The sequence below is a fragment of the Narcine bancroftii genome, chromosome 2, assembly GCF_036971445.1.
Source record: "Narcine bancroftii isolate sNarBan1 chromosome 2, sNarBan1.hap1, whole genome shotgun sequence".
Taxonomy (NCBI): Eukaryota; Metazoa; Chordata; class Chondrichthyes; order Torpediniformes; family Narcinidae; genus Narcine; species Narcine bancroftii.
The window spans coordinates 69,677,001-69,689,684 of NC_091470.1; the positions used below are offsets into that span (position 1 = coordinate 69,677,001).

Consider the following 12,684-nt stretch of genomic DNA (forward strand, 5'->3'; position numbering starts at 1 on the left):
GGAAGCTCAGCAGCCCTCTCACCCTGCCATTACTCACCCAGCGACTTGTGTCCTCCTCTCCAGCCCCACTTCCGGCCCCGATGGGTACTTCTGCCGGATGCTCGCCACGAGCGCTGCCCTACCCAAAGCCTTGCCAGTGAAGACGTCACTTCCGCCAACGCAAAGCATAATGATGTCACCTCTCCTGAGCAGTCGGCACGACTGACAGATAGAGCCAGCCATGCTGCCACCACGTGTGCCCTCAAGGTGCTGCCATCTTGTGTCAGCTGAGCACCACTGTCATCTTGGGCCTATTAGGCCAATCCAGCATACAACCCTACCTCCCACCCAGAACAGGGTGACGATGACGACGTGATCAGACTGCCCTTCCGTTGCAGCCCAAGCCTGCGGATGCCACCGACCACCTCCATTGACGCACACCACGCCTGCAAAGGATGCCACCGGCCGCCACTTGTCTCAACCCTGAGGTGGTCCTAGTGGCCACTACACTAAAGAGAAACATCCCACACTGCCTTGGGTGCTCCATGATGAATGTCGCTATTAATAGTCAAGTAACAAAATGCCTATTCGACAGCGGCAGCACCGAGAGCTTCATATACCCAAACATGGCTCATACTTTGAGACTTAAAATCTACCCCTCTAGCTTTGCTATCACTTTTGCCACCCAGGAATGCTCCATAAAGACCCTCGCGCTCTGCTCTGTTCATCCGATGGGGCAGGGGGGGAAAGGAGACATACAATGGGTTCAGGCTCCTGGTTATGCCCAAACTCTGTGCCCTTAAATTTCCAGTGCCACCTACAAAGCATCACCCTCACTTTTGGTGGGTCCCTATCCCCGCTCTCACTCCACAGCATGCCGTCTGACTAGCCCCAGCCCACCTGCAGCCTCTCCACACTGCACATCGCCCCTCCCGCCCTTTTCTATATCAAGCCAGACTGCAAACCGATCGTGGCCAGAAACAGGTGCTATTGCACAGCCGATAGGAAATTCATTAAAGCGGAGGTAAAGTGGCTCCTGGCAGAGGGTATCCTTGAACCCAGCACCAGCCCATGGAGAGCCCAAATCCTGGTGATCAAAGGGGGCAGCAAATTGAAAATGGTCATAGACTATAGTCTGACCATTAACCGGTACATCCAGCTAGATACCTACCCCTTACCCAGGATAGCTGACATGGTCTTCTCCACAATCGACCTGAAGTTGGCCTATCACCAGCTTCTGATCCATGTGTGGGACAAGCCATATACAGCCTTCGAGGCAGATGAGTTCCATTCGGGGTCTCTCTTCCAGCATGAAATGGACCGCATGGTAGACTGGCACAAGCTGAGAGTGATCTTCCCATATCTGGACAATGTCACCATCTGTGGCCACGACCAGCAGGACCACGATACCAACCTGGAGAGATTTCTCTGCACGACCGAGGAGCTGAATCTCACTTATAACAGAGAAGTGTGTGTTCAGCACCACCTACCTCGACATCCTGGGGTACATCGTGGCACAGTGTCATTGGCCCCGATCCAGAGTGCATGCGCCTATTAATGGAACTACCTCTCCTGCACACACTCAAGGCCCTCCGCTGGTGCCTCGGCCTCTTCTTACTACTCCTAATGGGTTTCCTGCTTCTCGGACAAAGTCCACCCACTGGCCCAGGCCACTACCTTTCCCCTCCCATCCAAGGCACAGGCAGTCTTTACCCACATCAGGCAGGATATTGTAGACGCCATGATGCATATAGTGGATGAGGACTCCCCTTTCCAGGTGGAGTGCAATGCCAACAATGCCACCACCCTCAACCAGGAGAGGTGATCCATCTTCTTCTCAAGAACCCTCTGTGGTTCTGAGCTCAGGCACTCCGCCATTGAAAAGGAGGCCCAAGTGATTGTGGAAGTGGTCTGCCATTGGCATCACTGCCTGGAGATTCACCCTCCTCATCGACCAGCATGCAGTGGTGTTCATGTTCAGCACCACCCACAAAGGCAAGATCAAAAATGACAAGATTTTGCGCTGGAGAGTTGAGCTAGCAACGTTCAGCTACGACATCCAGTACCGGCCGGGGAAGTTCAACGACTCCCCCGATGCCCTATCCCCGACCACGTCAGCCCAGTCCACCCAGCTGCAGGCACTCCATGAATCCCTCTGCCACCTGAGCATCACACACCTCTACCATTTCATCAAGTCCCAGAACCTCCTGTACACCATCCAGGAAGTCTGGACCATGACTGAGGCATGCCAAGTCTGTGGAATGCAAGCCCTGCTTCTTCCGCCCACCCCAGGCCCACATTGTGAAGGCCATCTGACCCTTCGAATGCTTCAGTATTGACTTCAAGGGCTTCCACAAACCACTATGTCTACTTCCTCGCAGTGATAGGCGAGTACTCCTGTTTTCCTTTTGCCAACCCATGCCTAGACACCTCCACAGCCACCGTCATCAGGACACTGACACAGATCTTCACTCTGTTTGTCTACCCCGCGTTCATCCACAGCGACCGGAGGGTCCAGCTTCGAGGAGCTGCGCCAGTACCTGACAGCAAAGGCATAGCAACTAGTTGCACAACTCGTACAACCCAAGGGGCAATGGCAGATGGAGTGCGAAAACAGGGTGATCTGGAAGGCAGTCTTCCTGGCCCTTGTCACAAGGCTAGTCTGTGGACTACTGGCAGGATGCCCTCCCCAAGGCGCTCCACACTATCAGGACCCCCTACGAATGCCTGTTTTCAATCCCCAGAAAATCAGAGACTGAAATCTCCCTCCCAGCATGTCTCGAGTCTTCGGGACCGGTGCTCCTGCGTAAACACGCATGAGCCCACAAGGCTGACCCACCCACCCTCTGGTCAGGCAGGTGTTCCTCCTACACACCAATCACAACCATGCCTATATCAGGTACTCCAATGGCCGGGTGGACACCAACTTAACCAGGAATTTGGCCTCAGCAGGAGCACCCACCTCGACACAGCAGCCTCCACCGCCCCAGGACCATGTCGGTCTGATGTGTCTTCCCCATCTTGAATACTCATTGTACACTCACGCTGCTGGGGATGACCTTTCCCCACCGCCCCTCCAAATCCTCACATGCTTACTGATCAAGGCCACCCCACCGCGCTGAGCCATGCCAACCGCCCCGGTGCCTGCTCTAGCTGCCCTTTCTAGCCCTCCCAGCACACCGGATGGCTGCCGGACCATCTAAACCTGTAAACCTGTAAATACACATATACCACCTAAGAATGTTGCTAACTCCACCCTGGGACAATTTTAAAGAAGTGGGTGAATGTGGTGATACTCCACTAGCCTACTGCAGGGGGCGATCTCTGTACCTGCAGGAAGATCACCGGAGGACAGACCACACCTGCCCGGCTGTCAATCAACTGGCTGGGATATAATCCTGAGCCGGCCCCTCCTGAGCCAGTCACTAGTACAGCTACCACAGTAGCAGAGACTTTTAACTGAATAAAGCCCATTGTACCGTCTTTCTTGAGTTTTGTCTGCTTCCTGCTGCAGCAGTGCATCACAGCCTCTAATTCCAAAACTTTTCTTGGGTTAGGAGTCCAAAACTGTACATAATACTCCAGGTGTGTCCTGGCCAAATTCCTGTACAAAGGTAACAATACTTCCATATTTCTAACCTCCAATCTTTTTGTAATAAGAGTTGAGATGTCATGTGTTGTTTTAACTACCTGTTTCACCTGCCTGCTAACTTGTGATTCTCAAATAAAACTTGCACCAATGGTTGCTTGATACTAGGATACAAATATACCCAAAGTCGATTGATGAATCAACCTTGAAGACCAGCCCTCAATAAATAACTCTAAATCAATAGAATTTTTTTAAATTAAAAAAAATTGAATTTTAACTCCAGCAGAAAATTATAAAAACCTTCTTTGACCATACACTGTGCAATATTAACATGAAAATGACCAATGCCTGTTTCAAATTTTAGTTTTTAGTTTTCTTTTTGAAATAGTCTAATTTTTAAAATTAGTTTGTATTTTATTTTGGTGATAATTGAACACTTATTATCAATTATTCTGATTAAATCCATTCATTTCCTTCCCTGTTTCTACTTTCCATCTTTGCTTAATTCCTATACCCTTGAGTCTTAATGTTAGAAGATCACAAGTACATGACATGGGTTGGGTCTTGGATGCAACACCACTTGTTATTGATTGTAGAAGAAAAATGTTTAAAACACTGAAGCAATATTTTATTTTGTTTCAGCAAATCCATCCATCAGCCTTTTCCTTCAACAGCTAGAAAAATCAACAGAATCACTTGAAGAATATGGTGTCACAGTGGCTCAGGTGAGTTGCAGTAAGTTGTTTTGAATACTGTTTATCATTAAGAATTGGATATTATCTTTGTAAATATGGAAGTGTGGGATGAGAAAATATTTTGATTTTAATGAGAAATTCTTGTTTAACCATTAAACTAAATAACAAATATAAAACAATACAAATGGAATATAATTTTATTGGTATTACAGTGAAGGCCACATTGTAACACAAATGGTTATATTGCAAAGTGGGCAGGGTAATGTTTCAAACTTTAAAAAAAAAACTTTGTACACTCCTGGTCTTGACCATATTGATATTTGATGGTACAGTACCAGTACTAGTTAGTAGCAAGAGGGGAAAATTGATAAGTGCATATTTACTAAATAATAGGAGTGTTATTACTAAATGATATGTGCCTGGAGTTTCATTGTATGATCATCATTAATCAGTAGAAAAAAAGATTAAAATATATTTTAAAAGTTTAGATTCAGAAAAATACAATTTTCGCAATAAAGATCCAAGACTTCAACAATTTAAGAAGGTCCTGTTTTACCATTTCAAGCACATCTATCTTAAGAAAAGAGACAGAATTTGGCCATTCTTACTTGGAGCAGGGGTGGGCTACATACAGAGTCATGGATCAAATGATATTAAGTCTGGCAGCTTTTAACCAGTAACATTGCAAGAAAAACAGTCTCTGTGCCATTGAAAATTCATTTTCTATCAAAATATTTATACAACAGGGGGACATCACTTGATGAGTTAGTCAGGAAGTGGAAATCTGACTTTCCTGGGAATTAGTTAAAAAAGTGCCAAATAAGTATTCTAAACTAAAACTGTTCAAGAACTATTTTGTAATGATCTGAGAATGTCACCTAAGAAAAGAAAGAACATCTCTGTCAGGAACGCAGCGAGAATGTTGAGAAGAACAAGAAAGAAGGCCTACCATTTCGATGGATCTGGGGGTTGAGGTGAAAACTCCTCCTTGGGCAACTTGGGCCCTTACAGGGACTGTTAGATGCTCAACAGCACCATCACAGCTGCTCCTGCGGGGTGATGGTGTTGAAGATGTTGCAAAGTGCACATGTGGGAAGATGTGCATGCACAGATCAGAAGAATTTCAAGATGCTGCTGGAGCAGGCAGCATTTTTTGCTGGCTCCAACAAGCTCCTAATATTACAACAAGAAACTTCTTCAGTAAAAGTTTCTGAAGATAAAGATAGGAACTTAAATTGCAAGAAGAGATTTGTACAAATACTGAACAACTAAAAGTGATGAAAGCAGAAATGAAAAATTCAAATAAAGAAATATTATGCTATTGTTTACAAAATGCAAAATAAATTTTGTGGATGATGGAGATGAAACTGTGGAGACTGATATGCAGGATGTACAGGACAGAATGGGGAAAATGGAAAATGTGACAGATGCATGGGCTATCAAAAAGAAACAACTTTGGGGGGGAAAAATAGACTTTTTAGAAAACTCTAGTAGAAGAAATAATATTAAGATTGTTGGCCTTAAAGAAGGTGATGATCTGATAAGATTTTTTCAACCTTGGTTTCTGGAGGTATTGGAAGCAGATAAATTTGAAGATGTTATTGAAATTGAAAGGGCATATAGAGCTTTGAGACCTTGGCCACCCACCAGATCAGAAACCACGATCTATGTTGATAAAATCTCTTCGTTCTCAAGATAGAGAGAGAATGTTAGCAGCAGCAGTATAAGGAGCTAGAACGAGAAAAGGTGCACTGGAGCTACAGGGAAACACGATCTTTTTTTAATCCTGACAATTTTGGAATTGTTGAAGAGAAGGAAAGAATTTAAAACTGTGAAGCATGCCTTGTGGCAAAAAGGTTATGGATTTGTCCTATGCCAAACTGCCACTTTGAAGACCTTCTTGTCGGGAGAACAGAACAAGTTCTTCGCAGATTATGCTCTTGCAGAAGAATCTGTGGACACACTGCCGGTTAATCAGCAGGTGGGAATATGAAAATATTTTGATTAAAATATTTTTTCTTTTTAAATGAAAGATTGATTTACATAATGGTGAACATCTGTCGGGGAGGGGTGTGCTTTGGAAGTGATATGAACTGACTGCTATTGAGTCGTGTGTAATTGTGACAGATGCTGCAACACCTAAAATGGAGGAGCGGGGGTAATTTTGCGCATTATTTAAGCAACGTTAATTGTTTTTTTAACTTTTTGAATTCTTTAAAGGTATAGTTGTAAATTGACTTTGTGAATCTCTCTTCTTTTTTCATACCTGGATTGCTGAGGAGGGCATGCCTTAACACGATAGACATCAAATACTCTAATTGTCAAGGAGGTGTGAGGAGAGAAGTGAAGGGGAAGTACTAGTTGATGTGGATTAAATTTTACACTTTGAATTTTTTAAGTTTTAATGTTAGTGGATTAGGAGTCACGTGATGGAGTAGTGACTGGTAGGGTAATACCAGCCCTCTCCAGAAAAGAAGAAAAAAGTGAAGAAAAGACTAAGTTCAATAAATACAAGAAATAAAAAATATAAGAAATAAAAGAAAGTTGTAAAGAAAATAAAGAAAATGGCACCCAAGAAGGAATAAGTTTTGAACTACTGAAGAAGAGGAAGGAGTTTAATGCAGCAAAAACGATCCTATGGAAAAAAGGTTATAAATTTATGTTAAAATATCCAGCGGTGCTTAAAATAGTTATCCCGGGGCAGCAAAGCAAACTGTTCTCCGATCTGGAAAAAGCACGAAAATTTGCAGAACACCTACAAAACAGACAGAGAGATGAAGAGATATAACAAGAACAAAAATGACAACAAACTATATATGAAGAAGAAGAATAAAGTATAAGTAAGAACTAAGAAGAGAAAGAAAGGGAAGAAAGGAAATAAGGAGGGAATTAAGAGAGTGAGCTTTGTTATATATGAAGATTAAAATCTTTTCTGGAGGGGCTGGGTGGGGAAGAATAACAGTCACTGCGAAATCAGTTGACGCTTGCGAGTGGGTTCGCAAATCCAAATGAAGAGGGGAGATGTGGTTGTCTGACAAGGGACAAAGGGCAACTCAGAAAGGGGAGGGACTATTGGGGTTAAAGAAATCTTAGATATGAGAATAGTGGAAATATTTTATGTTTTAGAAATGTTGTCTTACAATGTGTTCAAAAACAGGAAACAGAAATGGATAAGAAGGGAAGGTGAAAATGGAAAGGAAAGATAAACAAAGTATGAAATGGCCATGTTGAACTATATGACTTTAAATATTAACAGAATACATAACCAAATCAAAAGGAAGAAGCTGTTAAATTTACTGAAGAAAGAAAAAATTGATATAGCTTTCATGCAAGAAACACATTTAATTGAAGTGGAACACAAGAAATTAAAGAGAGATTGGATAGGACATGTAACAGTTGCATCATATAATTCAAAAGCCAGAGGAGTAGCTATATTGATCAATAAAATTGTACCAATCAAAATAGAAGAGGAAATAATAGATCTAGCAGGGAGGTATGCAATGATAAAATGTCAGATATATTCAGAATTTTGGAATTTGCTCAATATATATGCACCTAATGAAGAGGATCAAAAGTTTATGCAAGATACTTTTTTGAAGATTGTAGATACACAAGGAAATATATTGATGGGAGGGGATTTTAACCTTAATTTGGATCCAATGTTGGATAAAACTGGACAAAAGACTAGCAAAAAGAATAAAGTGGCCAAATTTATGTTTAAATCAATGCAGGAAATGAAACTTTTGGATATATGGAGGAGGCAGCACCCAAAGGAAAAGGAATATTCATATTATTCGAATAGACATAAAACATACTCAAGGATAGACCTATTCCTGTTATCAGCCCACATTCAAGGAAGAGTTAAGAAAATGGAATATAAAGCTAGATTGTTATCAGATCACTCACCCCTGTTATTGGCAATAGAGCTAGAGGACATCCCACCAAGAATGTATAGATGGAAATTAAACTCCATACTACTTAAAAGACAGGATTTTAGAGAATTCATTGAGCGACAAATTAAAATGTACTTTGAAATAAATTCGGAATCAGTGAAAAATAAATTTATACTATGGGACGCAATGAAAGCGTTCATCAGAGGGCAAATAATAAGTTATGTAACTAAGATGAAGAAGGACTACAATCGAGAAATAGAACAGTTGGAAAGGGAAATAACAAATACAGAAAAAGAATTACCAATAAAGGAAGATACAAATAAAAGAAGAGAATTGACAGACAAGAAAATAAAATATGAAACACTACAAACATATAAGGTGGAGAAGAACATAATGAAAACAAAACAAATATTATGAGCTAAGAGAAAAAAACGCATAAAATACTAGCGTGGCAGCTTAAGGCAGAACAAACTAAAAGAACGGTATTGGCATCAAGGAAAAATTACAAGCAAATTACATAAAACCCAACGGAGATCAACGAAAACTTCAGGGAATTCTACGAACAATTATATCAAACTGAAAACGAAGGGAAAGAAGACAAAATAGATGAATTTCTGACTAAAATTGAACTACTGAAATTACAAACAGAGGAGCAAAATAAATTAATAAAACCATTTGAAATAGAAGAAATACAGGAGATATTAAAAAAACTACCGAACAATAAAACACCGGGAGAGGATGGACTCCCAATAGAATTCTATAAAACATTCAAAGACTTGTTAATTCCTCCTCTCCTGGAAGTAATGAACCAGATTGAAAAAACACAAAACATACCAGATTCATGCAAAACAGCAATAATTACAGTAATACCAAAGATGGGGAAAGATCCACTAACACCAGCATCGTATAGACCAATATCTCTACTTAACACAGATTATAAGATAATAGCTAAACTATTAGCAAACAGATTGGCCAACTGTGTACCAAAAATAGTAAAACTAGACCAAACTGGATTTATTAAAAAAAGACGAACAACGGACAATATCTGTAAATTCATTAACTTACTCCATGCAGTACAAGGAAACAAAACTCCAACAGTAGCGGTTACTTTAGACGCAGAGAAAGCCTTTGACAGAGTAGAATGGAATTATTTATTCAAAGTACTACAAAAATTCAACCTACCAGAGAAATATATTAATTGGATTAAAGCATTATATAAGGGACCATTGGCGAAAGTGACAGTAAATGGATATATATCAAACCAATTTAAATTAAGCAGATCAACAAGGCAGGGATGTCTGTTCGCGTTAGCTATAGAACCACTAGCAGAACTGATAAGAACAGAAAATAAAATACGAGGGATATAAATAAAAGAGAAGGAATATAAAATCAGTCTATTTCCAGATGACATTATAACATACTTAACAGAACCAGAAATATCAATAAAAGAATTACATAAGAAATTGAAGGAATATGGAGAAGTATCGGGGTACAAGATCAACGCAAATAAAAGTGAGGCAATGCCAATGAATAATGCGGATTTCACAAAGTTTAAGGAAGAATCACCATTTAGATGGCAAACACAAGCAATTTGATACCTAGGTATACAACTAAATAATAATCTCGGCCATAAAAATGTATTATGTCAACCTGGAAATTAGAAGACAACTTGAGAATACAATAATGGTACATAGAAATAAATAAATATATTCCATTAGAAAAAATAACATATAATTTAAGAAATAACATCACAATATTCGAACAAATATGGGAACCATACATGAAATACAATAGAGAAATCTTACCATGAACCTACACCACCTAAAATGACAGAAGGAGAAGACAACAAAATGAACTGACTCAGTATATAAAAGTAAAAGATAAAAATTTCTTGTTTATTTTATTAAGTGACGACATTGTTTAACGGATTTAATGTATCTTATAGATTGAACTTTGAATAAGTGGGAAGGGGGGAGAGGGAGGAAGGGAAGGGAGGGCGGAAAAAGGGGAGAAAATGACACTATATATTCAAGAGAAAAATGTATGTATTTTGGTCAATATGGTTTATTGTGTAAAAAAATTTAAAAAAATTTAAAAAGAAGGAAATTGGAGCAACAGTACATGCAATTTGGGCATGTGAGAAAGTGAAAATGTTTTGGGAAGATCTAAATCAGATATTAAATAAAATCACAAAAAAAAACCCAAAAAATCCAGAGATCTTTCTTCTAAGTAATATAAGAAGTAAGGAATTAGGCCTCAAATTGGATAAAGCACAGAAAAGATTTAGCAGTAGGATAAAAATGTATAATGTCAACTTGGAAAATGGAAGAGAGCATGAGAATACAGCAATTGATGGACGTCGTCACAGACATTTTCAACATCTCACTGCAGCAGTCCATCTTTCCTGCAGGGTTCAAGACAGCCACCATCATCCTGATACGCTAGTTGCATACAGTTGCTGCATAGAAATGAATCAGAGGTGAATCCACAGAACCATAAGAGTGGTAGGGAGGTTCACTGGAGTCTCCCTCCCCACCCCATCCCATCCATCAACGTGATTTCCCAGTATTGTCTGAAAAGAGCATGCAAAATCATTGAGGACCCCCTACAACCCTGCGGACAGCCGTTCCCATTGGGAAGAGATACTGGAGTATCAGAGCCAGCACTGAAGAACAGCTTCTTTGCTTGGGCAGTGAGAACACTGAATGACCAAAGGAACTGCTCACACTAACCATCTGAGGCTCTCATATGCACAAAGCAATATTTATATGGATGAAATACTTGTTCTGCATATGTATTGTTTGTCTGTACGTGCACTATGTCTGTGTATCTGCATGCTTTACATCAAGGACTGGAGAGCACAGTTTCGTTGGATTGAACTTGTACAATTAGATGACTTGACTTGAAAAATTAGAATAAGGGAAAAGATCAAGAAAGGGACAGAGCAGACTCCAACATTCCTCTACAGCTCTCAGTGACTACAGTTCATGGACCAAGTGTCCATCTTAATAATTATGATGCAATGTGTTAGTTAACAGATTCCTTGAAAATCAAACACACACAATTCCCTTTTCACTTCTGTGAAAAGGTATTAATTTTCAGCACTTCCTTGCTAGTTTCCATCTTTTCAGTTCCGTCATATTTAATCAACTGAGGTAAATGTTTTTAAACTGAGGTGAATGTTGTTTTTAAACTGAGAATTTTTTTTAACTGAGGTAAACATTTTCATTGATTAGTAACATTTCAACGGTCACCCTAGAAGTGGTTCAAAATGGCAGCAACATTTAGTGTTGAAGTGCAATGTACATAAAGTGCCATTTATTGTTAGAGACTATGTTCCAATGGGCCATATTCCATTTTATTTTTAAAATTCACACTGGGCCACTTAAAAATGTGCAGTGGGCCACAGTTGCCCTGGGGGCTGTAGTTTGGCCACCCCTGTCTTGGAGAATGGTGAAAGAAGATTGGAACTTTTTGGTGGAAAACAAGATGTTAAGAACAAGAACTTAAGGTATTGTTGTTTTGAAAGCATATTGTGTTTTACATTATCCTATTAAAGCATTCTGCAACTTTTTGTAGGTTGACTGCAACACAGAAAATGTGCCAAAATATTGTGAAAATAATCATGTCTTGAAGAAAGCATACCTTTTCCGGTAAAGTTGATATTTATGTGTAATTACTGTCATTGAATGTTTTAAAAATATTTCATTTTCAGTGAATATTCTAAATTGGAAAGCTGTGGCTGCTCAGTCTGTATATTTATTTAGGCAGATAAATAATTCTGGGCCTATGTGACAGTGCAGTTTTGGTATGTATATATAGAAGGATGATCCTGCTAAGACTGAAAACAGTGGTAGGGTTATTGTATTATGTAAATTGAACATTTTTATAGTCTTTGGGCTTATTCAGATGGAAGAAATGGTAGATCCTCATTAAAACATTCAGTTGTGTCTCAAGAATGTTTGCTGCTGTCCAATTACTCAAGCATCTCGTACAATAGGTGATGACACCTGTATTTTGAACCTGCACATGCCCATACAGTATTTATGTATTCTTCAATTGGTTTAAATCAATGGATTGTGAGATTTCATATTGTTTAGCCTGAGGTCAATTTATGGACCAAAATTTGCTGTATTTTATGACTGAATAACATCTGAGTTATCGTCTCATAAAGCTCTATGGTGCAAGTTTAGGGTATGTTTCCTTAGCTGATGTGCCTTGGCTGTCTCCAGATATAGTACTGACCTGGACATAATGCCTATTCATATGAAACAGAAAATAATAGTTGTATTCCACAGATCTGGCAGCAAATGAAGAGGGAGAAACAATGTCAGTGCTCAGGATTAGTAACTTTTCATTGGTACTAGAAAAGAAGAACCTTTAAAGAAGATGTGATGAAAGCACAAAAAGGAACATCTTGCAGTGGGATGAAAGATCTTGAAAAGGGATTGAATGTGCAAAACTCAATGAGATAGTACAAAGATGTAGAAAAAAATTAGCAGATAAGTGTGTGGGTGGCAAAACCTGC

The 12,684-nt window shown here is 40.0% G+C and overlaps 1 protein-coding gene across 3 annotated transcripts in view; it reads left to right on the top strand.

Moving 5' to 3' along the window:
• txndc16 (thioredoxin domain containing 16) overlaps positions 1-12,684 on the top strand; it is a 134,211-nt gene that overhangs the window by 9,294 nt on the left and 112,233 nt on the right. For all 3 annotated transcript variants that reach the window (XM_069917022.1, XM_069917020.1, XM_069917021.1), the window contains exons 3-4: positions 4,211-4,293; positions 11,736-11,809. In XM_069917022.1, the coding sequence (XP_069773123.1) occupies positions 4,211-4,293; positions 11,736-11,809 (157 nt within the window). The remainder of the gene's footprint in view (positions 1-4,210; positions 4,294-11,735; positions 11,810-12,684) is intronic.